The sequence below is a fragment of the Diadema setosum genome, chromosome 11, assembly GCF_964275005.1.
Source record: "Diadema setosum chromosome 11, eeDiaSeto1, whole genome shotgun sequence".
NCBI lineage: Eukaryota > Metazoa > Echinodermata > Echinoidea > Diadematoida > Diadematidae > Diadema > Diadema setosum.
Genome location: NC_092695.1, coordinates 31,227,931 through 31,253,374, shown reverse-complemented (window position 1 = coordinate 31,253,374; position 25,444 = coordinate 31,227,931). Strand labels below are relative to the sequence as shown.

Here is a 25,444-nt window from a genome sequence, read left to right as displayed (position 1 = left end):
TTGTTGTTGAATGATCAATGTGATTATTCCACTGTTGTGTCTATGGGATTTTTCTGAGTCCTAATAACAATGATTACTATGTAGACATAAAGGAAAACTCAACCAATGACTTCTTGGCAGACCATTGTACCAGTGAAATCTACGCATTTCTTTTCTTTCTTTCTTTTTTCCAAATTACTGACTTTGGCCAATCTTATAATGCAATGATAGTTAACCCTGTGGAATACGGTCTTCGTCTCACAATGGGTATAAAGGGATGTAATAAGTTGTGACGTATTCAACGAGCCACATGAAAGCGGAATAGGGTTTTTTTCGGGTTTTTGTTCCCCGAATCGATTCACTGACCCATACCTAGGTCAGCAGGGCTATATTGTCACCTTCTTTGACCTCGTCGCCTATTACGTAAATCGCGCTGGACAAACGGCAACAAAGAAAGGGGGCAACGCTGTTAGTTTTGGGTCTCTCTGTTTGTGGTGAAAGATAACGGTAAACAGACAGTGAAAAGTTTCTTTGATTTTCCTTTCTCTAGCTAGAATATAAATATGGCAGATTTGGACAAGTTTCTTCAGATTGCTCAAGAAGAGCACACCTTTACCTGCTATCCCAGGAGGAGCACAACAAGATATCAACACTCAATCTCTGCGAGAAAGATTGATGTACAAAAGACCGTTTTGAAGAAACTTCCCTACTACTGCACAACAGGCCAACAAAGCTACCACAATGAGAGTTTGTACGTATGCAGTACTTGCGCTGATAGCCCTCCTTGTCCCCGCTACCCTCGGGGTCCCGGTCGGCAGCGGCGTTCTACAAAGGGTCGTTAGAGACGCCAATCCGCAAAAAGATGAACCTATGGTAAGCGCCGACTCTTTACTTTTCTTTGGGGAGTACGTGGCAAATATTCAGACGCACTAGCTGTCTTCAGGACATGGTGACCCGACATTTCCTGTGTAGGTTCTAGAGTCGAAGGACCGTTAATGTGTGTGTGTGTGTGTCTGTGTCTGTGTCTGGGTGTCATTATTCTCCTTCTTTTAATACTGTTAGATACCACTTATTTTTGATTAACTTGTAGGAATGTTCTTTCTTGTCAGGCTGCCATTGCCATAATTAAAGGGTCTGTTTATGTCTGTCAATAATATGTTGAAACACATCAACAATATACGAAAATAACAATTCCTGTGGCATGTCATTCATTTGTTGACAGGAAACCCCTCCACCTAAGAAGGAAGTGGATCTCTCCGTTTCCGAAGAGAAGCCAGTGGCATCCCACCAAGAGCCCAAAGATGAAGAAAATACTCCAGGATCTTTCCAGGGAGACATGATGTTGACTGATGAGCAGTTGAGGGAAGTAATGGAGGCCATCGATGACGAGAAAGCTGGTCGCAAGAAGAGGAAGGCCGTATCGAACACGTTGACCCGCTGGAATCAGAACATCGTACCTTACGTTATCTCAGCTGCTTCAAGTAAGTCTTTCAAAATGGCGCTTAAAACCATACGAACAGCTTTGAAACCACGCATCTTTCATACTTAAGTCTTACCAAATACATTGTCTGGATTTAGCTAAGATAACAGGACTGTAGTGCAGATATTGTTTCTGTTGTCATTTGCGTTGGCGTGGTCAAATATCTTTAACTTACACACATTGACGATTTGAGACCAGCACCCTACAATAAACATCTGAAATACTCCTGGAACAAATTCTATGAACACAAAAGCAATAAACAAGCTCTTTGTTTACTCGATGGGGATATATTCGATCTACGAGGCTACGAAAGTATAAAAAAAAAACCCACCAAAACACTTACACATGAACAAAATTGGGATGTTCATTTCACTCAAAGCCTTCTACATAGCATGATTTTCTGTTTATTTTAATAGAATTTTAAAAAAATTCCTGAGTGAAATGGCTTATGCTAGCCACTATGCTTCAAATTACTTCGGCATATTTGTGTTGATCTTTATACATGTATTTCAATTTCAGTTCATTTTAGTCTATCAAAGCTGTAAAACATGGAACACGCGGTTACAAGCTTTGCTTTTGCGGTTCCTTCACATCACATGTTATAGAGAATTGCCTTTTAGGTACATACTGCTGACACATTTTCTTGTAATGACCAACCTTTTATCATATTTTGCATTTTGTTAATTTCCTTGTTCACTGTGTCTCAAGTGTAAGACCATTGTGTGATTTCAGAATTCAATTCCTCCCCCCCCCCCAAAAAAAAAAAAATACTTAGAAAAATATGGCACATCTGCTGAAAGTATGATATAGGTCGGAGACTTAAATCAAGACACATTAATAAGGGATGCTTTTGTTTCAGGGGGTGACACAAGTGTGATCCGCTCTGCCATGGACCACTGGGAACAGCACACCTGTTTGAGATTCGAACCTCGAACCTCCCAGCACGCCCGTCAACTTGGACACGGAACCTACCTGAAATTCATCAAGGGCGGTGGATGCTGGTCCTACGTTGGAAGGTTCTCCTCATCAATCAATTCGAACACAGCTCAGGAAATCTCCATCGGATCGGGATGCGAATACGTGAGTTCGTAGAATTAGTGAACGCTCCGCGTATAGCAGATTGTCTATTGAACGATGTTGTTTATCGAAATCTAAATTGAACTCAACGGAGATGGTAGACAATAGACGCTAGTTTAGTGAGATGCAGCCAGTGAAAGTGGAAATAATGTTCTTAACATATCTGTTTTGACATAAACAATAGATGTGAAAACCAGCCGTGAATGATAATAAACTATGCGTACATGATTGTATTATGTGATAAATCGAAAGCTTCATCTCATTTTATTATTGTCAACAACAGCTCGGCATCGTCGCCCACGAGATCGGCCACGCCATCGGTTTTCATCACGAACAGTCTCGCCCTGACAGGGACGACTACATCAGAGTCCACTTCGAAAACATCGTACGCGGATTGGAAGGCAACTTTGAGAAATATTCCTGGAGCGAAATAACAACCAACAACGTCGAATACGACATTGGATCCCTTATGCACTATGGATCTCATGTGAGTGTTTTTTGTTTAAACCAAGTATTAAAAAAAAAATATTTGAAAAAGAAAGAGAAATGACAAGTCCTGTTATACAACATGTTAGATATAGCGATTATGGGATTGGAACCTTTACTGAACTTAATCACTTTTAGATCAAATGTATGCACAAATAAAACTTTAGAAAACGCCTTTGCTCTTCTTCAAACACAATGTTTAGTGGTTAGGTAAATAATTCAACTAATACATGCTTGTGTATTTATGCATTCATGTATAGACACATTAGTTAGGCCCACATTCAAATTCAACATGTCTTAACAAATATGTGATTGTGTATGTGAGTGTGGGAGGTGAAGAACTCCGCAAACAAAATAAACAAGCAAGCGCCTTGTGTTGTAGTTAGGAGTAGCAACCTCCCTGATGTCAGTAAATGTTTATCTAGTACATATACCGTAAATATTTTATTTCTATCTCTTCTCAAATAGGGTTTCTCCCGCAATGGCCAGCCGACCATCACTACCATCGACCCGTTGCAGATGAGTCGCCTCGGGAACAGGGATTTCCTAAGCTTCGCTGACATCAAACTTGCCAATCTCATCTACAACTGCAACGACGGCTGTACCACTAACCTGGCCTGCCAAAATGGCGGCTACCAGGGTCCCAACTGTGACTGCGTGTGTCCTCCAGGATTCAGCGGAGACCTGTGTGAGGACGGCGACGGCCCGACAGAACCCGAAGGATGTGTCTATAGACTGACCGATCCCGAGGGAGAGATCATGTCACCAAACTATCCACGCAACTATGACAATGAACAAAGTTGCCAGTACATGATAGAGGTAAGGCATCTAGAAATTACTGCATCCCTTTTGCACTAATCTTGTTTTCAATACGAGTATTTGGCCCTGTAATTTTTGTGTTTTTTTTAATGTGTAGATAACATTCAACTACGTGCCAGTCATGCTACTGTTGCCATGTTTCAATTTTGACGTTATCATTTTATTATCTGTCTCTACAGTGATGACTAGATATGAAAACTAGATCAAGACTGTAAAAAATGGAATTCACATGCTACTTTCTTCCGTACACTTATTTTCCCAGGGAACTCCAGGCGCTACGATCACACTCACCTTCGTTGACATGGACATCGAGCCTCACCGTACCTGCGCCTACGACTCGGTGGAGGTCCGCACTGGAGATGTTAGTTTACCCGGACAGAGGTTCTGTGGTGCTAACCTACCAGGTGTTCAGGTGTCGACCGGAAACCAGCTACTGGTTTCCTTCACCTCTGACTACAGCGTGACAGGGCGTGGCTTCAAGGCTACTTACGTCATCAACGGTGGCACCGTCACCAGTAGCCCTGTTGTTAGCACCACTGACAGTCTTGGAGAATTCGTCGGTACTTGTGGAGGAGATTTTTCAGGGAACAGTGGGACGATGGCCTCTCCAAACTACCCAGACAACTACGACAATAACTTGGAGTGCGTCTACACCATAGAGGTCGATTCTGGTCGTCGAGTCGCACTCAGCCTGCACGATTTGCTGATTGAGGATCAGAGGAGGTGCGGCTGGGACTCTCTTGAGGTGGACCTTGGAGAAGGGATCAAGGTGCCAATGAAGTGAGTATCCAGCATCTTGGGATCTATTGGAAATGTCTAACACGTTCGATATTGACATCAAATTGCCATAACAGCTAGTAACGATTCATGTATGAAGGTATGTTTCATGATGATTTACTCCTTGACAGTTTTGTATATGGAACTAATTTCAAGACATCAGTATTTTGTAAGTCAAATTGTAATACTGTACTCAGGTATGTATGTAACGTTTGCTTCTTGATCGATTACGTTTTCAGGTTGTGTGGAGGTGACTATCCAGCCGGTTACCTGATTTCACTCGACAACAAAATGAAGCTGACTCTGAAGACCGATGGGAGTGTGACGGAGAAAGGCTTCGCAGCAGTCTACCGTGCCATCGATCTGTAAGAACGTACCAAAGAAAGCATCAGTGTTTCTCGACTGGTCACAGTAATGCATTGACCCAAGGCAAATGTGAAGGTACTGATCAATGTGTAGTCCTTAGGAGTCTGGAATTGATTCCGCTCTCCTAAGTTATCATTTTTTTCCCCAATTCAATTCATTTCAAAAATTTATTTCATTTTTTTTTCGACAAAACATGTTTCACTTCCTTTGATAACAGAGAATAAGGTAAACAGAACAAAATGCAATGAGAAGACTACAATAATTGAGGACGTTATAATAATTATACATTGTAGTAAAAAAGAAACAGAAGTGGCCGAAATTAAGTACATGTATAACCTTGCTTAAAGTGCGAAAAAATAGAGAGACCCACTTATCAGATGTCTAGTCCATAGATGCCTGGAATAAGTTTCGGTCTCCGAAGGCAAATTTGAATTGAATGATCGCTGTTTAAATAGTCAAAATACATCCGGAACTTTTACACTTTGTCAACATTTTGTTAAAGGGGCATTCCAGACAATATGTGATTTCAAATCCAAATTTTGCTATTTTTGAAATGTTCTGTATGGATTTTTTTCTCTTTCGTGTAGAATTTATTCATTTTGGGAGTGGATTTTCTCTTTAAGAGAGAAATACTGACAAGGACAGGAATGCTTCAAATAATCCTTCAAACATTACCTAAAGAGCGTTATGTATTTTAAACTTTGTTCATTAACAGACCGTGCTTTCATCAGAATTTGGTTTGCACCTACAGCTGCAAAGATGATAGAGTGAAATTTCTATTACAAGATGCAATGTGAAGGGCTAATGGAAGACATTCTCTTAATTTACAATGTAATGATGGGTCAAGCAAAAATTGGTATCTTGCGTGCAGTGGTTAGATTTGCATGAAAAGACACTTTATAAGTGACAAAGTTCTAGGATAGAACGTTATCAACTGAAACTATAGATTTCTGTTTGAATGGTGATTCTGCCAGAAGAACTACACTCAGACAAAAACAGGTGACGGTGTCTGTAAGTAGTAGAATAATTGCAAGGAATAGAAACACTTTGATACGAGGCTAGACTGACGCGGTATAAACGGGATACTGTTGATATAATATAGCACAGTCATATCATAGATGCTGATTTTATAAGACCCTATATAACAAAGTCGTCTAAGTCACAAACATTGAATTACCTTTTCCAAAACAATATTTTCCAATAGCTTCATCATTATTTGGTTAATTTAATCATCTCATACTTTTATATCTTCATCTCTATCGCTCGATTACAACTACAAGGATATGGAATACAGTTCTCAGTGATATGGATATTTTCCTTCACTCAGTTTCTCTGGATTTCATTCACTCAGCAGCGTATCACAACAGTAATCAACAGCATGAAGATGTTGCGTTATAATCTGATGAAAGAGAATTTAGTTTCAGCATTGTCTTAAAAATCCTCAGCTGGCTGTCTTTATCTAAAATCCTTGTACGGTATAAATCAGTATACCTTTGGCAGGGCTCGACACTAACGGTGGTCCGGTGGCCCGGGGCCACCAAAAATGAAAGTCGGGCCACCAAATTTCAGAAAAGGGCAAATTTGGTGGCCCGCCTCGGGCCACCAAAATTTTTTGAAAAGTATGTCAATAAATTCGTAACTTTTTGCGCTGGAAATGCATAAATGCATGCAGTGAGTGTGCGACTCATTAAAAAAAAGGACTTTTATCAATGTTTTTCATTGTTGGTTTTTTTTTTTTGGGGGGGGGGCACCAAATTTTTCTCTCGGGCCACCAAAATTTTGAAATTGATGATTTTGGTGGCCCCATCGGGCCACCAAAAGATAAAGTTAGTGTGGAGCCCTGCCTTTGGGTATTTGAGTGTTGCCTTAGATCCGTCCAAATTCTTGTTAGTACAAGGTTTGTATCTTGACATACATGTATATTATTGCAATGTGCCAATGCACAAATTCTTGATAGTACAAGGTTTGTATCTTGACTTTCATGTACATTATTTCAATCTGCCAAATGAATGCATTTTGATTGAAGAGCTTTCCTTTTTGTGCAACGATATATATCATAGCGAGAAATCCGTCAGGAACGGCAGGATCTCTACATAGTATATTATGTACTTGAAGAAATTTGTCTTTGTTTAGATTTTAAGCGGTTTATGCATTTGTTTTTATAGGTGATATTATGTAAACTTCAAACTTGAATATTTAGACTTGTAGGTCTTTAAATGATCCATTCTTAATTTCCTTCAGTTGTTTACCTACATTGAGAAAAGTGTGTAATTTGACATATACCTACAAAACTACTCACTGATCTTTGTATCATACTTTACTATAGATGGTGTGTGGAATTTCCGTCCGGTACGGCTGGTTTATAATTCTTTATCATGCTTTATATTTGGAAATGTTCGATTGATTCGACAAGTTCAATAAATCAAAATCGAATATCGTGAATGTTTGTGTTTTTCCTCTTTACTGTTGCTGTTAATAAGTATCTAAGATGATTGGTGTGTTATTCCTTAATCATGATGGTGTACGTTTTATCGCAGATTATTATTTTTTTTTTTTTTTTAGTTTCACGTAAAATAGCATAGATTATACCATTTCATTTGACTAAGAATAACTTACAATATTTTCTACGGCGTCCTACGAAATCAATCAATGACAAAACATTTCGTGAAAACAGATGCAAGGTGAGAGAATAAGAAATACTGAGAAGGAGAATTACCCAGAGATAGATAGATATAGGGAAAGAGAGAGAGAGAGAGAGAGATAGAGAGGCAGAGGTATAAAGAGTGACAAAGAAGACAAAAGCAGAATGAGATGAATCTTAAGTAGGAGTAAGACCTCCTCTGCAAATCTCTGTTCACTTGTCTCACAGTTAAAAAGAATTAAAGCACCTATACTTTTTTTTTTTATTCAACTAAACAAAATATGTTTGGTGTTGTCCTACGCTTTGCAACATACCATGACCTTAAACAACCTGGGTACCGTTTCATGAAAGTTGTCAGCACTGACAAGTCAGTCTCTCACAATCACCACAGTAACAGACAGTGACCAAAGCTTCTCACCCAATCAAAACCAAGGATTTTGCTGAAATTGTCAGAGACTGACAACTTGTCAGCGCTGACTAAATTGATGAAACACCCCCAGAAGGACCTGCAAGCCGATTGACAGGCAAATATGACGGAGTAGAAATAGATATATAGGTATATGATAGGCAGGTAGACAGAAAAGGAAAATAAGATTGAAATCAGAAGACATACACAGCAAAATATAATTTTAAATTTGTCTGCAATCAAGGCAAGGAGTCTTGAGAGGAATGACGTGATGGTGATAAGCATTTGAAAATTTTAGTCAGGCACGTTGTATAAAACAATAATTCATAACATAAAGAAGGACAAAAAAGAAGAGATATTTAATGGTAATACAAGTATACACACACACACACACACATACAATATATATATATATATATATATATATTATATATATACAATATATATATATATATATCTTTATATATATATATATATATATATATATATATATATATATATATATAATTTTATACACACACACATAAATATAATTTGTATACATACATCATACTATAATTTGAGCAACGTTTGTCTGTTTGTTCGTCTACTCCTCCCAGGTCCTTGGTCCGATCTCCATCAAACTTAATGGGTGGATGCAGGTTGACCGCGAAATTGCCCTTAAGGGGTTCATTTTTGAAAAGGTCAAGGTCACAGGGGTCAAAGGTCAAATAACTAATCTTCACCCGATAGAGGGCGCTATGTAGGCCTACTAATATGGGAATTCCCCCAGAAATATAATCAGACACCCGATAGAGGGCGCTATGTAGGCCTACTTCACCGAACTATTCCCAGGTGTACGCCTACTTATGCTTCCAGCGAGTTTGGCCAAGATCGGACCGGACCTCCGTTGACCCAGTGACCTTGACCATTTCTGGGTGAATCCCCATAGAGGATTTCTGGCACTCCACGGGTACATTGACTAGTATTACAAATACAATGTATATCTCGGTCGTATTGATGTATACTATATGTACACACATATTTTTCATTTTGGTGTCAATGATTTCGCAGTTAAAATTCTTTTTTTTTTTCACAAATGGGATAATGCTCGATAAGTTTTCGTGATGTGTGAATCTTTCAAACTCAGCACTTTATTATTGTTCGTCTAGGTTGTTGTTTTTTTTTCAACTTTTCTACATGATATGTGTTTAATTTCACATTAATCACAATCGTCACGAGCTCGGCACCCACGATTCATACAGCCCACGAGCTCGACATCAACTTTTCTTTTCAATGTCTAGCTCGTGGGCCGTATGATTCGTGGAAGTCGAGCTAGTTGGATGGCCCTGTCTATTGGCCACCGAGAATTTTCGCGAGATCTCTGTAATAGGCGCTCGGGAAATGAATAGTTATCTATATACTATGCGTTATGCATGCGCTTCATTACAAAATTACTCATTTAAGTTGTTTTTCTTTAAATGATTATTCATCTAGGTCAGTTCCTCATTATTTTCAATTTCAATATTGATGCTGAGAACTATATTTATTATGACTTTTGAAATACGACGATTACTGCATAAAAATTATCTCTTTTGTTGAATTCAAATGTCGTTTGGCATTTTGTGCATGTTACGGATTTGTGCTACACACAATGTACTGTTCGCCTTTGAATAATATGCAAATGAATTAAACTGAAATGGAAGAGGCTCAATTTTCGTAGCTCTACGCAGCATTGTACGTATTGAGCTTTGCGAATCCGTACAAAGCGCAACGTTTTGTCCGGATTAAAGATGGCGCATGGCCTCTTCAAATTCGCACAGTAGAACTGCACGCGCGGCGTGCGCAGTTCGCGCTCTCCCTCTTAAATTCATCTCTATGGACTCTAACGGGAAATATTTTGTCTGAACGTTTTACTTTTCTTTTCTTATGGTTGGTTGGGTGGTATAATCAAGGATTTTGTGGTTGTTAAGTAGGTCGTTGGTACGTGAGATCTATGCAATACTTGTACAGCGTATGAATTCTTGTCTCAAACCATTCCTTTATACTTTGCCTCGAAATACATATAAGAATTGTCGAAGGAATTAGCTCATTTAATCCATCATCTGAGAACGCCTTATCCTTTAAGTCCATGTAATCTTTCTTAAAAGCGATTTTCGATTAAAGAAGTGCAGGAATTATCATGGAATAAAGGCGCTTTTGTTAAATGTACCTCGTTCAGGTAAAAAGAGCTTCTTTTGCAAACTGATGGTGGAAAGTAGGTTACATAATAGACCAGCTGAACTGTCGAACATTTCTGAGGTGTCCTGCCTAGAGAACGAACTGTTCACAACAAAACATTTATAAATCACTGAAATCTATGGCATAAAGGAAGTTTATGATATGAGTTGTAGTGATGAATCTGACATTCACCACTAAAAATAGTTTTTACTTGACATTGCAATCGCAAGGATCTATAGCCACGATAGCCATGATTTCCATAAAAAGAAAAGAAAAAGAAGATAAGTGGCCAGGTGACAACCTATATCACAGTAAAGAACAAAACCCCGAACATCACTGGTGATCTAAAAGTAGATAATAGGCAGAGATGGGGGGGGGGGATGTGTTCACCTTTATCCCCTTTTGATTAATAAAACGTAGGCTCCCTTATTTTATTTTTCGATTTTGAAATTCTTTTAAAGATTTTGTATTCATGGACATTTCAAATGAATTAAGTTAAACAATTTATTGAAAATTGGCAGAATAATCAAACAAAAGTGTTTACCAGATTGCGGACCAGACCCCCTCCTACACCCTCCCCATTCGGTTCACCTCCATAAACTTAGCACATCGTGATAGGTGAATGCAGGACAAAAGTTGACAGATATCACAATGTAGCCATTCACATTGTCCCTGAATATTTATTGTTCATCCTTTTTGTTTTTATTTGCATATTTGAAAACAAAATGCGCGCAAATTCGTTGAAATGGGGGGGGGGGGGTACGTTTTATCACAAAATGATATGTGAATAATGATACACATTACTAAAGTCATATTAATATTACATCAATGGGTGTTATACTCTCACCACACATTCTTCATTTTCAGAGGTGTGCCCCAAACATATTCAGATGATTGCATTGATATCTGTATTTTTGTAAATCGCTTGCTGGACATAAATGTCATCGAACTTAAATTTGAACCGTGACTGTCTCGTCTTCAATTCTATAAACGCTGGTAAACCTTTCTCCAGCTTTAAGCTCGCGTAAACATCACGAAAGAACTGTTTTTCTTTTTCTTCATAGAATTGCTCAAAGACAGTTCTGATAAGAGTTTTCGATGAAGTGCAAACAACATGACGTAATTGAGATACTTCAAGAGATTAAACTTTAGGAACGCATTTCCGCCGAAACTCAATGATCTGAATAATTCCGTGAGTTCAGTAGCCTTTCAGATCTCAATAATCGCTTGACAAAATTACGAGATTCCATGAACCTTTCAACTTCTCGTCTTTATTCACTTAAAAAAAAAAAAAAAAAAAAAAAAAAAAACTGGTCCGCCGCTTTAGTGTCATCTGAATTTAAGAGGCTACTGATCATTCATGGATGTACAGAATATATGCAATTAATTCTGGAATGGTACCTCCATGTTTCGCCGGAAGTACAACAATCGCACTTATATTTCTGAGGGAAGTCTGTCTGTATGGAAAAAGTCCGATTACCACATAAAATTATTATTTCAGGTAACTAGGACTCAAATCACCACGTTTGTTGTTGGAAATGTAGTAAAGTTTTAGCTAAATGTTCATTAGATGTTGTTGGATCATTATAGAAGTATGTGTGAATATTATGTATACATTATCATTATGATTATATTAACATATTCAAAATACGAATAGATTATTATGAAAGGGGGTTCGTATGTAGGAAGCTGATTTTTTTTTTTTTTTTATTTCAAAGCGTTTATGTGCCGTAAAGATTATTACAATTTTTAGAATATGAATATGTTCACTTTCGATATAAAATGAACTGGAGGAACCAAAGAAGTGTAAGCATGATTAAAACATAATTAATCAAGACAGGTTTGAAGAATATTACATTTTGTCGTACTTAAAATGTACAATAGTTATCAAATGAAGAGACGGGCAACAGACACAGAGAAGAGGAGAGAGACTCGGATGCTGAGAGTATAGTGAGGTGCTCGCACCTCACCAGGGGCCCGAATACCGTACGTCACCCTGTTTAAAATTGTTACGAGCGTACTGAACAATAATTAATGCCTGGGACTGTGTTCAGTACACTTGAAACTTGGCAGGAGTACCACAACCAAACAAATTGTGGTGAAAACCGAAGGGTTTTTCGCGAAAATCTGAAATTATTAGGAATACGTGTTATAAGTAGCATTACGGTCACCCGCACGCATCTTTTACGTGTGTGTCTATCATTCGTATCATCTATGGGAGAATCACGGTCACCTGCACACGTCTTTTACGTACTTCGTCTATAGGGCTTTTTACACTTGTGTTTCTTAACCCCGGACTTTCTCTGACCCAGGACTATCCTTAGTCCCGTACCAATTTTTTCAGCTTTTTACACTCGCCAATTAGTCCCGTACTATCTCTTGTCCGGGGCTAAGGAGAAAACTGACCTTTTTACACTCGTCTTTCTTAGCCCCGGACTTTCCAAACCACATGAATATTCATAATTACGCTGTGTACTGTACACGTACACGCACGCACCGGCAGCACTTGATTACCTCGTTTCTGATTGGTCAGTGAGGGTCGCACTTCGTCTCCGTCGCTTAGCCCAGGATTATTTTTTCGTTCTGTTTACACTCACTTGCTTGGCACCGCAATTGCGGTGCTAGCACCGCAATTGCGGTGCTAACCCCTGCTATTTTGCAGGGCCAGATAGTACCGTACTATCGGTGGGGCTAGCCCACTTTGGCAAAAACGAGTGTAAACAGAAAGTGGGCTAAGGATAGTCCCGTACTATCGGTGGGGCTAAGGCCCCCCCTTAGCCCCACCGATAGTCCGGGGCTAAGCAAAAATTTACAAGTGTAAAAAGCCCTTATCTGGGAGCGCGGGTGACGAGTTGCGGGCCCCTTCCTTAGCGCACAACAACACCGCATCGTTCGCGTTTGACGACGATAGCTGCAAATTTCCGGTTTCGATCAGTGAACTTGTGTTTTTATTGGAATCTTCAGCATTTTTCCTGTATGTGAGTGGGATTTCATAGAATTTCAGTGACTAAATGTGATTCAAATACGCATAAACATTAACTATGACGAGGTGCGGGTCACCCAAGTACACGTGCATACTTGAAGTCCCTCCCACCCCACGCCCATGCACACCCAGAAACAAAGAAGAATCGATATCAATGATGACAACAACTTTGAATATGAAAACATACTTGAAGCTAAATCACCCGTGGCCAGTGACGTGGTGAAGCGATTTCATGGATCGTTTGCGCTCGCAGATAAAACATGCCGGAGGTGACATAGCGATTTTGTGAGCGAAAATACTGAGTAGACGCCTCATGCATGCTTGCTTCTACACAAAATGTCACGACATCAAAACAGAAACGTCAGTCCTATTTTTTTTTTTTTGTGGCTCCTGCGGTGTTAATACGACTGTTTTTACTCTTGATATCTATTTATTACACACCGACGCAGAACTTTTATTATTATTATGTATATATATATATAGATATATATATATATATATATATATATATATATATATATATATATATATATATATATATATATATTGTGTGTGTGGTGCATTATGCTCAAAATTTAATGCTGAATTGATGGTGATGACTCATTGTAATGATGATGGTTCATTTTCATTGTAATTGTAAATAGTACTGTCAAAAATTAATAACGATAATATTTATCTTATCATCATGTTTTAATCATGATCATTAGTGTTATTTATATCATTATCACTATGACAAAATCATGTTCTTGCTAAAGCGTTGTGTATTTCACAGAGGCACCGAAGAAATGAAAGCTTCCCAAGCAGTCAAGCCAGATCAATGTATTTACTAGCCTGATTCATGTGACCAGAGGGTAATGATAATCGAGAACCACATAAGAAAATTCTATTGAATAAAAAGACCCCACATTTTTTCTTTATTTCACTGACATTTTTTATCAAATTGTCATTTTTATCACAAGCTGATAATAATTTTATGATAACCTTTCAAGCCTTTTGGGTTTTTAAGTTCTTCTGTTGTTGCTCCTTCTGGTATTTTTGATGCTGTTTGTGGACGCCTTTGATGACAAGTCTGAAGTAACGTACAAGGAGAAGCCATGACAAAAACTGCAACCCGACAAAGTTAAAGGGAACGCAAACCCAAAGAGAAATGTGGATTGAGTAAAAACATTAACATTAGTAGAACACATCAGTGAAAGTTTTAGGAAAATCGGACTATCGATACAAAAGTTATGAATTTTTTAAGTTTTGGTGTTGGAACTGCTGGATGAGGAGACTACTAGAGGTTATGACGTATGAGCGGACAACAATATAAAGAAAATATAAAAGGAATTCCACAAAAATTCACTTATCTAGCAAAATGAAAGAGTACTTGACTAACCGCTTTCTGAAAGCAGGGGGAATAAGTGCTACCCTATGTCAGTATCAAGTTGATTGAATTTGTAATTTTCATGAAAAATGAATTTTTATCGAATTCCCTTGATATTTTCTTTATATTGTAGTCCACTCATAAGTCATAACCTCTAGTAGTCTCCTCATCCTGCAGTTCCAACACCAAAACTTTAAAAATTCATAACTTTTGTATCGATTGTCTGATTTTCCTCAAACTTTCACTGATGTGTTCTACTAATGTTAATGTTTTTACTCAATCCACATTGCTCTTTGGGTTTGCGTTCCCTTTAACTTTGTCGGGTTGCAGTTTTTGTAATAGTCTGATAGTACTATGGTACTTAAATCTGCTACCCTACGACTGTCACTGTTTGCCTTCCTTACACTCTCCACATATCGCTTTCCCCTCCATTCCCTTCTCTCTGTAGTCTTCTTCTTTAGAAATCTTCACAATTTCCTAGAACATTGTAGAATTGGTTTGATCTGAAGGTGCCATATAGTTGGAGAACAGCATGTTCGGAACCCTCATTGATAGAAATAAGAGTTTTTGGTATAAAACATTCTTTTTCAAAGGCATTTTCCTTCACTTCAAGACAACACCGTTGGGTAGGTCAACACATCTGTATCAGATACAATTTTCAGTTATTTGCATTATCCTCGCTAAGTGATACAAATGGGATCTGAAAGTTTTCATGACTTGACAACTTTGGGAACGACTGCACTTAGGTTATTCCTGCTTCCACACAGCTTGCGATGGAATAGCTTTATTTATCTTTTGGTCTAGATTGTCCTTTTGAATTGAATTCCAATTATATAGCATCTTGACAATAATATGTGTCATTTTAGAATATATATATTACATATATATTACATATATATATATATATATATATAGATAGATATATATACATATATATTACATATATATGTACATATATATTACATATATATACACATACATATATAATATATCAATGTATATTCATCATTATCATCTTACGTGTATTTTAAAAAAGTATGTGTGTCAGTTTACGTAGGGAGAGAGAAATGCTATTAGCTAGATAGGGTAGGTGGCACGTTCAGATATTTCATTTTGTTTTCTCCTTGTAATGAAATGAAATTAGCTGCTGCTATAATGCAGTAATCCCTCAAAACTTATTAGGTAAGTAAGCAAAAGTATTAGGTCGATAAAAATAAGTTCAATTCCAAATCCGATTACAGGTATTAAATTTCAATTTGAATTCAACTGAGCTTGACTTGTTAGGTATAGGATCGAAAGCAACCATAGAGGTTTTACGTCTCTGAAGGACGAGCCAATGAGAATAAGTCCGTTCCCGCGGACACAACCACCGCAACTATAGGGACTCGAACCACAGACTTCCTAATTTATAGTCCGTTGTCTTATCCACTGAGCCACACCACCTATTCAAATATATTTATACCTCTACACACACACACACACACGCACACACACACACACACACACACACACACATATATATATATATATATATATATATATATATACATACATTCATGCATACATTCATACATATGTGTGTGTGATTTATGCCATTCCTATTTGTAGATCTTTTATTTGCCAAATACCGTACGTTTCCCTCATTTAACTATGTCAAAATCAAATACTATATACATTATATGCATATATATATATATATATATATATATATATATATATATACTGTGCGAGAAGATGATGGCATTCATGGACGTGCCCTTCTCGCACTCTCTCTCTCTCTCTCTCTCTCTCTCTCTCTCTCTATATATATATATATATATATATATATATGTGTGTGTGTGTGTGTGTGTGTTATGTAAAATAATGTCAATATGCCATTCCCATTTAGATCTTTTATTTACCAAATATCGTACGTGTCCCCAATGAAAATATGTCAAAATCGAATTCGATCAAAAGATGGCACTTGCTACAGGATTACACAGTCGAATATAATACACGTGTATATGTTATTAGAAAGACACTGCTATAGGGTATCTACACAAACAAGGCAACATAGGCAAGACGGCAGATACCCACTTGCGCACACACACACACACACACACACACACACACACAGAGACACATGGCCTCCATTGTTAACATAAGCACACGCAACAAGTTAACTTTCACTTGCGATATAGAAAGTCAGTATACAAGGCATGAGTTATGGTAACATCAAAACAAACAAACAAACTTTAATCATTTCTCTGAACTCGTTTCCAGCCGTCACAGACGGACAAGTTGTCACATATTGACATGAAATTTTGTTTTCATATATGTTAGTACAACAATTTACATTCTTGCAAGAACAGCATAAAAACGTAAAAAAGACATAAAATGACTAAAACATTTGATCTACAGCTAACATGAAATAGAATCTTTTCTCAAATCATGATAGAATATCCAGCCGTTCCAGACGGATTCTTTTTTTTTAATAAATAAGATATGACTTTCGGATGGTATCAATTAACTTTCGCATTTCTAATCAGTGATATATAATATTTACGACACTGAAATGGTATATTTTCTCATATCCAGCCGTTCCAGACTTTTTTTTTTTTTTTTTTATCACAGCACACTAAAAATGAGGTAAAATTAATTGGCTCTTTGAGTTTCATAAGGTTATGGCATCACTTTTGTATTGCAACTTGTTAAATACAATTTTTATTTTAAAAAATACTGCAAGAAATACAGTTCCATTAAATTCATATTATCAATAGTCCTTTGCAATCAAGAGACTAATACACTGATCACTGACATGGCGGTGTATCGTAGAGGGATATGAGTCAGAATAAGTCATTAGAAAGCAGAAAAGAATGTGATTACCCAATGACTATCTGGGAGACAATCATTAGCCGTCAGAAAAAGACATCATCTCTACGATATTTTAGGTTCCCCTATGTATCGCAATTTCATTTCACGCACTTTGATTGCTAGAAAGCAATTCGTGGTGAAATATAGAAATGTGTCACGTTGGAAGAAAAATGGAAGGAATCTGTAGCAACGCATCCAGTAAGAGGTTATCATTTCCGTGGATTTTTTTTTTCAGTCCATGATACGCTTCAACATATTACTAAATCAAAATACTGAATGGTTTGACATAGATTACTGTGTTAAAGTGTAAGACTTTCCATTACTGATAAAATAACACGAACAATCAAAATCTGAAGCGTCGCTAAGGTGGTCGAAAAGCCAATAGTCTTCTCAGGTGAATTCGGATTTCTGTTAGCGCTTGTACGGAATTTATGCACTTTCAACCAACTCTCTTGATGCAAGAGCGAATGTTTTCTAAGGTGAACATAATTCATTTTTATCAGCTCTTTTTTCGAGTTACTCTGTTAGATGTCAATTGCACGGTAGATTGCAGCGAAGCCCTTAGCTGTCACGCTTGCGTCGGTCCTTCGAGTCAGCTCCATTTTGTTACCAATAGGAACTAGAGAACCAGTCGGATAGTCGGCCCCACACAACCTGAGAAGGTACAACACAGAAAGAAAGAAAAATTGTTTCGTTAGTGTTACAGCAAGCAATCGAAGACACTTTTGAAACAACGGCTACTAATCAGCGCTTCTAATGCAATCTCGTATACACATTTTCCTTTGGCGAATATAAAAATAGACTAATGAACCACCTACGTAAATGAGACGTTAAGAAAGTTAGCGAGGAGCAATGATTGTCCTTTAAAAAGATTATAGCATTAAAAGTACATCTGCATTAGGTCCTACAAAAGGACCATTGACTGATGACATTAGACAACACCAGCTTAATTAAGAAAACTATTTTTCAACAATGCAGCAAGATAAATTATATAAAACCATAAACGAAAATCTTTAGTCTGAAATGAAACATTTTAGGTATCTTTTCAAGTGAAGACAAATGTATTCGCTGAATACTTACTTCATAGGCACCGTGACGCCTTCTCCGAGGTCCACCTCAAGGTAGTCCCAGCCGCACCTCCTTTGGTCCTCGATAAGGAAATCGTGGAAGCTGCAATGAGTTCGACTCGACGACCAGAATTGACCTCGATGGTGTAGACGCATAGCAAGCCGTTGTCATAGTTGTCTGGGTAGTTTGGAGAGGCCATCGTCCCACTGTTCCCCAAGAAATCTCCTCCACAAGTACCGACGAATTCTCCAAGACCGTTGGTCGTACTCGGAAGTGTAGTTGGAGGTTCAGGATTATTGATGACATAACATAAAGAAACCTTGAAGCCACGCCTTGTCACGCTGTAGTCGGAGGTGAAGGCCACCAGTAGCTGGTTTCCGGTCGACACCTGCTCACCAGGTAGGGCGGTGCCGCAAAACTTCAGGCCCGGCGAACTGACATCTCCGGTGCGGACCTCCACGGCGTCGTAGGCGCAGGTAGTGTGGGACTCGATGTCCATGTCGACGAAGGTGAGTGTGATCGTAGCACCTGGAGCTCCCTGGAAATACCAGTGTAGAATTGGGAAAACATTTTATATCCTGTCCTTTGAAGTTAATTTCAGTAGTAGTAGTAGTAGTAGTAGCTGTAGTAATATAGTAATAATAGTAATAGTAATAATAATAATAATAGTAATAATAATAATAATAAAAACACCAACAATAATACAGTGCTTAAATCGATAGTCAGTATGACTACTGCACTGTCTCTATAATGGAAAAGGAACTGTACTGATGTGTACTGTAAATTTTGTAGTTTGAAAGACCAAAAATTTATTCGAAGTACTTTTTAAGCAGAGATGTCTTGAGAAGGGTTTTGAACTTTAACATTATCATTTAAAGCAATCACTTCAACACTTGTCAGTTTAACGTGTGGTTTACAAAGTTGATTCTAATTGTAATAACATAAAAACGTATGAAAGGTAATGAGTGAACATAGCCTTACAGCAATTCAAAACATGTATTAGCAAGATTGCACAACATTTTACATTGCTCACCTCAATCATATACATGCAATTCTGGTTGTTGTCATAGTTATTCGGGTAGTTTGGTGACGTGATCTCTCCTTCGAGATCGGTCAGTGTATAGACACATCCTTCTGGTTCTGTCGGGCCGTCGCCGTTCTCACACAGGTTTCCGCTGAATCCTGGAGGACACACGCAGTCACAGTTGGGACCTTGGTAGCCGCCATTCTGGCAGGAGAGTGTGCTAGTACAGGCGTCGTTGCAGTTGTAGATGAGATTGGCAAGTTTGATGTCAGCAAAGCTGAGGCCCTCTCGGTTTCCAAGGCGATGCATCTGCAGAGGGTCGATGGTGGTGATGGTTGGTTGGCCGTTGGAGGAGAAACCCTGCATGGTATGAAGGGAATAAGAGAAGGCAAGTTAATAACATTAAAACATATTTATTGAATAGCGTCTCATTGGTTATAGTTTATGATAAGTCATTCAGTATGAAGAAATTAAATGCAGATAATATACTAAAAGATATGAATGCTAGAAAACTTACATGAGACCCGTAGTGCATGACCGATCCGATGTCGTATTCGACGTTGCTGGTTGTTATTTGGTTCCAGGAATATTTCTGAAAGTTGCCTTCGAATCCCGATTGGATGTTTTCGAAGTGAACCGTAACGTAATCGTCCCTGTCTGGTCGAGACTGTTCGTGATGGAAACCCATGGCGTGGCCGATCTCGTGGGCGACGATGCCGAGCTATTTGTTAGATAATCAAAGGAAGAGATGCCGTAAGTATTCTCCTTCTCCATCGATGAGTAATAACATAACATGAATCAAACGCATCTGTCAAAGTCGGCATATATACGGCAATTCTGAACGATGCGTATCCATCTTTCCCACCTAAGCACACTGCTTTCGTTTGCAAGTGAAGTCTGAAATTCTTTATTCAATATGTCAAATGACATTACTTCTTTTTTTCCTCTCTCTCTCTCTGTCAAAAAAAGAGTGAACAATGTGTACTCACGTAAGCGCACCCATTGCCGATGGACACGTCTTGTGAAGACGAAAACACCCTTCCGACATAGGACCAGCATTCACCGCCCCTGATGAAGTTCAGGTAGGTTCCGTGACGGAGTTGACTGGCGTGCTGTGAGGTTCTTGGTTCGAATCTCAAACAGGTGTGCTGTTCCCAGTGGTCCATGGCAGCGCGGATCACATCAGCATCATTACCTGAAAGACCATTGACAAGGTGAAAATAATGAGCCTTAAATGCATAGTTTCAAAATGCATATCGTCATTACTCATAGTACCTTACAGAATAAATGTTTTAGTCTGATTTTGCTATACCCTAAATGTTAACCTAATGGTACATATTCATATTAAACTTTAAAATCTTGCTTACTCTTGCAGCACATTTTCCGCAAGCCTAAAAGTGACAAAATTGTGGACGATTTCTGAAAGTAAGCCCAGGCACATTATTGTCAACGTTCTTTCTGCAAAATTGATATCAAGAAAGTGCTAGAACTTACTAGATGAAGATGAGATGACGTAAGGTACGATGTTCTGATTCCAGCGGGTCAAAGTGTTCGATACAGCCTTCCTCTTCTTGCGGCCAGCTTTCTCTTCATCGATGGCCTCCATGACTTCCCACAGCTGTTCATCAGTCAACATCATGTCTCCCTGAAAAGTTCCTGGAGTATTTTCTTCATCTTTGGGCTCCTGGTGGGATGCCACTGGCTTCTCTTCCGAGACGGGGAGATCCACTTCTTTCTTTGGGGGAGGGGTTTCCTGAAAAGCACAGAGAATGGAGATGTTTGTCGTTATTTTTGTTTCCAGGTCAGCGTAATCTTTGTAGCAAGCATGGACAAGTGTGGCAACATTTATGGTTGTATATAGGCCTGTAGAACATGTAGAATGAGAACAAAATAAACAAGAAGTAGCAACTGAATTGAATCGTGATTTTTGTGCTTACCATTGGTTCATCCTTCTGAGGCTGCGCGTCTCGAAAGAATGGCTCCTCGTCATTGGTAGACACGCGAATCGTCCTCTCCATTTTTAGATTCCATTTCCTGGATTTAGCCTAATTTCTCGGAATACTTACCTGGATTTATTATCATATCATCATTTGCTAATTCCACCATGAGCAAGGACGGACGTAAAAGGTATCCAAAACGTGGGAAACTGTTGGATTTGGAAGATGGCGGCACCTGTAGCGACGACAGTTCGTCTGGGACAGGATTTGGCGCCACTGCTGTCGGGGAAGCTGCCCGTTCTGACGTTGATGAGATCCCCGATACGCCAGAGCAGCAGAAAGCACCTGAACTCTCTGCACAGTCTATTAACGACTACTTTAGAGCTGCAACCGCCGATTTCGAACGAATGATCAAGAGAGCGGTCGACTCGCTCATTGATCGCATACAGAATGTGGAAAAGGCTGTGGAATATCAGAGTGCTAGAGCCGACGAACTGGAAAAGAGAAACAAACACCTGGAGGAAAGGGTAGCAGCAATGGAAAAGGAAGTTTCATCCATGAAGGATCAGCTCAGCCGCCATGCAGTTGAGGTAAACAAGGCCGAACGCTTCTCCAGGAGGAACAACTTCCGCATCGTCGGCGTCCCTGAAGCCAAGGATAACGCCCGGGAGGATTGTCCTAAGATTGTCGAGAAAATCATGAAGGAGAAGTTTGGCATGGATACGAAAGTTGAGCGAGCTCATCGTGACGGCAGGAAAGCTGATGATCAACCAAGGCACATTCTGGTGAAAATGTTGTCTTATCGTGAGAAAGTTGAGATCATGAAAAATGCACGGAAAAATCTCGCAAGGGAGTCGTTCTACGTCATCGACGATCTCACGAAGCCTGACCTGGAGGAGAAGAAAAAGTGGGGGAGAGAAGTGAAGGAGTTGTACGCGAAAGGGACCAAATTACGTTTCTTTGCAGGGAAATGGCGCACCTACAACGGTATCCCCTATGACTTTTGACTCATTAGTGCAATGTAGCTTTAAGCCACCTCAATTTCCTAATGCTTTTGTTATGCATTTATTGAGTAGCACGTGCATTCCTTCGTAACATCTGTATGCTTGTCTGCCCTCCTTTGCCTGTGTCTTGCATTCACACTCTTGCTCTTCTCAGCCCATTTGCATTCTTTGTACGCTTTACTCTGAATTGCTTCTATTTTGCATAACCCATCATGGAGTAGCCATATTCTTTACAATTTGGATGCGTCACTCCCAATTGATTCTATTTTGTTACCAATGATGTATCTCAGCCAGTTATGGATATTATCATTAAGTGTAATAGATTGTTGTTCAAAAGAGCGTGACTCCTAGAAAGTTCTACTTACGATATCTCTTCACGAAGGTTTCTGTATAGAACACAGTCCTTGTACTTGTCTTTACGCTGTTTCTGTACAAAGTGGAGAGGAACAATTCATCCTATCATACTTTATAAGTACATGTTGACGATATATTCTGTTTCTATTTGCATTGTAAGTCTAGTTCATGTGCCTTGTGATGCATCCTTCTCCTATCCCTCTTACTTCCTCCTCGTTCAATTCTCTGTAGCAAAGCCATGCTTTCGTTACATCTGCACTTCGATAACTGATAAGTCATTGATATCCCATGTTCACTATGTTTAATGATAACACAAATGATCAACATTTGATATAGATGGCAACTGCAGATATTTTCTACCTCACGAATTTTATCATCAAATGTCAGATTATAGTGTATCTTCCGATTTAAGCTTATTACATGTTAATACTCGCAGCATAGTAAAAAAAAATCTTTGATGATTTTTCTCATTCTCTGTCCTCCATACTGTTAAAATTTTCTATCATTGGGGTAACAGAAACGTGGTTGAATGATACATCTCCAGATCTTGTAAACCTTGATGGTTATAAATCTATTCGTGCTGACAGGAAATGTGGCAGAGGTGGAGGTGTTGGTTTTTATGTTACCCATTCATTGGTCCCCAAAATTAGAAATGATTTGACATTCTCTTTATCCAGTGCTGAAATACTCTCTATTCAAGTTGATGTAACACCTGGTAACTCTTTTATCATATGTGTAATTTACAGACCCCCAAATACAAACCTGGAATTATTTTTTGAGGACTTAGAAACCCTGCTTAGGAAAATTAACTCTTCCAATAAGATGTTCTGTTTAATGGGTGATTTCAATATTGATCTGGCAACTGAAAATAACTCAACTTCAACCTTTCTGACTATTTTATTATCACATTCATTTTATAATACAATTGATAAACCGACAAGAATTACACCTCAGTCAGCTTCTTTTTTATTAATATGCAACGAGATACATTAAAGTCAGGTATATTTTATGCTGATATATATGACCATCTTCCAATCTTTTTGATCTTTACCAATTTGATTTCAAAAAGATCTTCTCAGTCTACCAAATATGTTAAACGTAAAATAACTTTTGATTCAATTAATAGATTGAAAAATTATTTGGCAGTAGAAACTTGGAGAGACGTTTTTGTATGCGAGGAAGTTAATTCTGCCTATGATTGTTTTCTGAATAAATTTTTATATTATTTTGATAAGAATATGCCTTTAAAAGAAATAAATATTAAACAGAAGAAAAAAAACACCCATGGATCACGAATGGTATTCTGAGGTCAATTAAGAGACGGAATATGTTATATAAATTGCATATAAATAATAGATTTGATTTAGAATGTTTTGACAGATATAAGAAATATAGAAATAAATTGACAGAAATAATAAGGGCATCTCGCAAATCATATTTTCATAATAGACTTGTAAAAGTGAGAAATAATTATAATTCCACTTGGAAAGTAATCAAAGAAATTTTGAATAAAGGTCGTGTTAATAAGATTGATATGTTATATTTTGAAGAAGTTCATATGACACACCATTAACAAATGCAAACAAATTTAATGAGTATTTTACCGGAATTGGTCAAAATCAAGCTAAGAAAATTGATAGGAATGGAATTGATTTTCGGGATTTTTTGAATAGAAGTTTTCACAAAACGTTATTCTTTTATCCTGTAAGTGATAGTGAGATATTAAAAATCACTAAATCATTGAAAAATAGTTATGCAACTGGTCATGATGAAATCAGCTCATATTTATTGAAGAAAATAATACGATATGTTTTGATACCACTGGTATATATTTTCAACCTTTCATTATCTACAGGTGTATATCCACAGTCATTTAAAGTAGCTAGGTGGTACCAATCCATAAAAAAGGTGATCCTTCAAATATATCGAACTACCGCCCCATTTCTATTCTGCCTGCCTTTCCAAAGATTCTTGAAAAAAATTGTGTATAACAGAGTTGATAATTTTATCACACGCAATAACTTGCTTAATCCTGATCAGTATGGTTTCCGTAAAGCCCATTCCACTGATGCTGCACTCTTGAAACTATACGACAGAGTATCGAGCGCCTTGGCGAACCATAAGCACGTGATAGGCGTGTTTATGGACCTCAGCAAGGCGTTCGATACTCTAGATCATGGTATCTTACTTTCCAAATTGCAGTATTATGTTGTACGGGGCGTCGCCCTTGATTGGTTTCTTAGTTACTTATCAAATAGATATCAATATACTGTTCATGATTCTCATTCATCTACTTTGCTTCCGTTAACATGACTTGTGGTGTCCTCCAAGGATCCATTTTAGGCCCGCTTTTATTCCTGATATATGTAAATGATTTGGTTAATGTGTCAGATTCATTGCAATATATTCTCTTTGCCGATGATACCAATGTATTCTTTTCCCATGCTGATTACAATAGTCTTATTTCGAAACTGAATACTGAACTACCGAAATTGTCACGTTGGTTCCGGAGCAACGTGTTATCTCTCAACTTGTCGAAAACGAGTTTTATTCATTTTAAAGGTTATAGAAGAACAGATCCAGAAAATAATGTGTTACTCATAGATGATATTGCAATTGAAGAAA

General features: G+C 38.2%; 1 protein-coding gene and 1 pseudogene across 1 annotated transcript; one reads left to right on the top strand and one right to left on the bottom strand.

The window, feature by feature from the left end:
* The first annotated feature begins 1,252 nt into the window (after nt 1–1,252).
* Nucleotides 1,253–4,987, top strand: LOC140234687 (blastula protease 10-like). The gene is made up of 6 exons (XM_072314722.1): nt 1,253–1,460; nt 2,319–2,539; nt 2,820–3,023; nt 3,491–3,841; nt 4,104–4,621; nt 4,858–4,987. The coding sequence occupies exons 1-6, from the start codon at nt 1,316–1,318 to the stop codon at nt 4,985–4,987; spliced, it is 1,569 nt and encodes a 522-aa protein (XP_072170823.1). The 5' UTR covers nt 1,253–1,315.
* Nucleotides 4,988–17,518: 12,531 nt separating this feature from the next.
* On the bottom strand, nt 17,519–21,408 carry LOC140234686 (protein SpAN-like; annotated as a pseudogene).
* Nucleotides 21,409–25,444: the final 4,036 nt, after the last annotated feature.

Coding starts and splice junctions, on each gene's coding strand:
- LOC140234687 (XM_072314722.1), top strand. CDS start 1,316: ATGATGTTGACTGATGAGCAGTTGAGGGAAGTAATGGAGGCCATCGAT. Junction 3,842..4,103: donor GTTGCCAGTACATGATAGAG/GTAAGGCATCTA, acceptor TTATTTTCCCAG/GGAACTCCAGGCGCTACGAT. Junction 4,622..4,857: donor GGGATCAAGGTGCCAATGAA/GTGAGTATCCAG, acceptor TTACGTTTTCAG/GTTGTGTGGAGGTGACTATC.